At 40.0% G+C, this 2,500-nt stretch overlaps 1 protein-coding gene across 1 annotated transcript in view; it reads left to right on the top strand.

Moving 5' to 3' along the window:
• LOC137973455 (adenosine receptor A3-like) overlaps nucleotides 1–2,500 on the top strand; it is a 9,127-nt gene that overhangs the window by 4,558 nt on the left and 2,069 nt on the right. Inside the window, exon 2 of the mRNA XM_068820278.1 lies at nucleotides 1,569–2,500. This exon is cut by the window's right edge and continues 2,069 nt beyond it. Coding sequence (XP_068676379.1) covers nucleotides 1,588–2,500 — 913 coding nt within the window. The 5' untranslated portion in view covers nucleotides 1,569–1,587. The remainder of the gene's footprint in view (nucleotides 1–1,568) is intronic.

Below are 2,500 nucleotides of genomic sequence, written 5' to 3'. Positions count from 1 at the left end.
GTTATTTCGTTCATTATTGCTGTAAATTTCGCGGAGTTTATATTTATGCATCAATAAACGGGATGCCCGCTCCTTTTCTGTGTCTAGTGATCATTTCTTTGGATTAGTTACAAAATATTTTATAATCGTTTCAGTGTGATCAGAGTATAACTTTACTTTTCGCGAAAAATTACATGAAGTGAACTCATTTCCAGTTTATTCATAATAGTGAATCTAGAAAGCATCGAAACTACGCCTGTTGAACTCATCAGTAATATCCGATAAACCAACGAAGCCATTTACTGGAAACAGTCAGATTTTAACAATATTTTATTTTAATAGGGGAGATATCGTTGACGTCACCTATTGTCATTAATGTACCAACCAGAGCCTCATTGGCCTCATTGCCTGTGGTTGACATATTAGAATAACAAAAGCAATGTTTGTAAACAGATATCTTCCCATGATAGAAGTATTCGCCCCTTTCAGTAAGGGGCTAACCATTTCAAAAGCAGTGTTTAGACCTAAATGCAGATCCGCGTCTAGTCCGAAAACGATGCTACTTTATCAAGTGAATGCCGGTCCTTTCAATTCTGTATCTGAAACCAAGGTTTTTCTTTTGTTATCAAAGATGGCAAAAATTAAACAAACTTCTAGTCTCTAAAGAAACTGTGGTGCTGCGTCGGTGGGAGATTGAAACAGGAAAATTTGGGTTTTATCAAACGTGTTGATAAAGGTCGAATACCCCTGGTGAACGATTTGGAAAGCTGACGTTTCGAGAGTTAGCCCTTCGTCAGAGCGAATAGAGGAATTGTGGGTGTTCTTGGTTTTTTCGCGGGTGTGGAGGGTGTAGAGCTTTGTCATTGGTGGAAATATGGTAACATGTATTTGTGAATAATTACATTGTGTAAAGCGTAATGAAGTGTCGCGTGAACTTCTGGTGAATGGCATCTAATGCTAACCTTGCTGTACAGTAATTCAGTTTTCACTGCAATGGTAATGAACATATCTATCAATCTATCTATATCTACTTCGAAAACCACCGATCTGTGGAATAGGCCCGAATTATCGAGTCACTGCCCCGCCCACTTCTGTTAAACATTTTGATGAAATTCCTTTCCTACGGGCTGAAGGTGTACTATAACGACTGCGACAAAAGGAATTTATCTTTGTTTTCTTTGGCAATCGCAGAAAAACTAGCCACGAAGAAACCTGTGGTAAAGTCTCCCCCTTTTCCGATAATGGGGTATAATCTTCATTCTCAAGCCTCGCACATAATCGAGAAAAAACGGCCGAGAGAGGCTTGGGGAGGGGAGAGAAATTCTTTTTCTCTTCCCCTTCCCCAAACCTCCCTAGGCCATTTTTCTCAATTAATCGATAAATCGTAAAATTGCTTTTGACAATTGATTGAGAAACACGCTATCAATCCATCAGAAACCCAAGGGTTCTCATAGAGATGTTTTACATACAGGTTAATACTAAAGGATCCATTGATGTGTCCAGGGGGTGATATACTCCAAGTCAGTCAAGTTTGTCAGCCTTTTCTACTAACGCTATCTGTTTTCTGATGTCTTTTTGGCTTTTCGCAGGAACCATTTAACTCCTACAATGACAGACAATTCAAGTCAGACTCCGCCGCCTCACGAAGACCCACTGGGAAGAGAATTTATCGAAGTCGTTTTCGAAGCATCTTTTGCAGCCATAATTCTGTTGTCCTCAATTTTAGCCAACTCAATGATCCTCTATGTGATCAATACGAATCCCAATCTCAAGACGTTCATAAACAAGGTCATTGGAAACTTGTGTATCGTCGACCTGGTTGAAACATTCCTCGTTATGCCTTTATGGATAGTAAATATTGTAAAGGGACGTTGGATATTTGGTTCAGTCATATGTAATGTCTCTGGATTTCTGTTCGTTGCTATAGCAAACGGTATTCTTTATTTTTTAATGCTTATTGCAGTCTCTCGGTACTTTAAAGTGGTTAAACCACACCTTTACAGTAGAATTTTCGTCGGCAACAAAAGGAGGCCAAGGATTTTTCTTGGCTTGTGCTGGATACTTCCCATTATTATCAGTTGTCCTCCCCTTTTCGGGTGGGGAGAATTCGTATACAATCCAAAATCGTGTCTTTGTGAATATGAATGGTCTCTTGAAACGCTCAACATCACGTATATGGCTTTCTTAGTTGTCGCGCAACCCTCGCCTTACATTATATGCTGGTGTTACATAAAAATCTACAACAGCGTTCGAAAGAACAGAATTCAGATTTGCTCCAGAAAAAACCGCTCCGCTTGCATAAATGCGCACAACGCAGAAAGCACCTTCATCCAGTTGACCCTCGGGATCGCATGCGGCGTTGTGGTGTGTTGGCTTCCAAAAGCTATTCTGATTTTAATGATGGTCGCTGGAAAGCAAGAACTGAGTTTGCCCTTGAGGATTGCAAGTTATCTGGTATTTCTCGTATGTTGCTTGAATCCTGTCATATATGGATTGATTAACCCGCAATTTAAGCCAGCTT

The sequence above is a fragment of the Montipora foliosa genome, chromosome 10 (assembly GCF_036669935.1).
Source record: "Montipora foliosa isolate CH-2021 chromosome 10, ASM3666993v2, whole genome shotgun sequence".
Taxonomy (NCBI): Eukaryota; Metazoa; Cnidaria; class Anthozoa; order Scleractinia; family Acroporidae; genus Montipora; species Montipora foliosa.
This window is presented reverse-complemented; position numbering and strand designations above follow the sequence as displayed.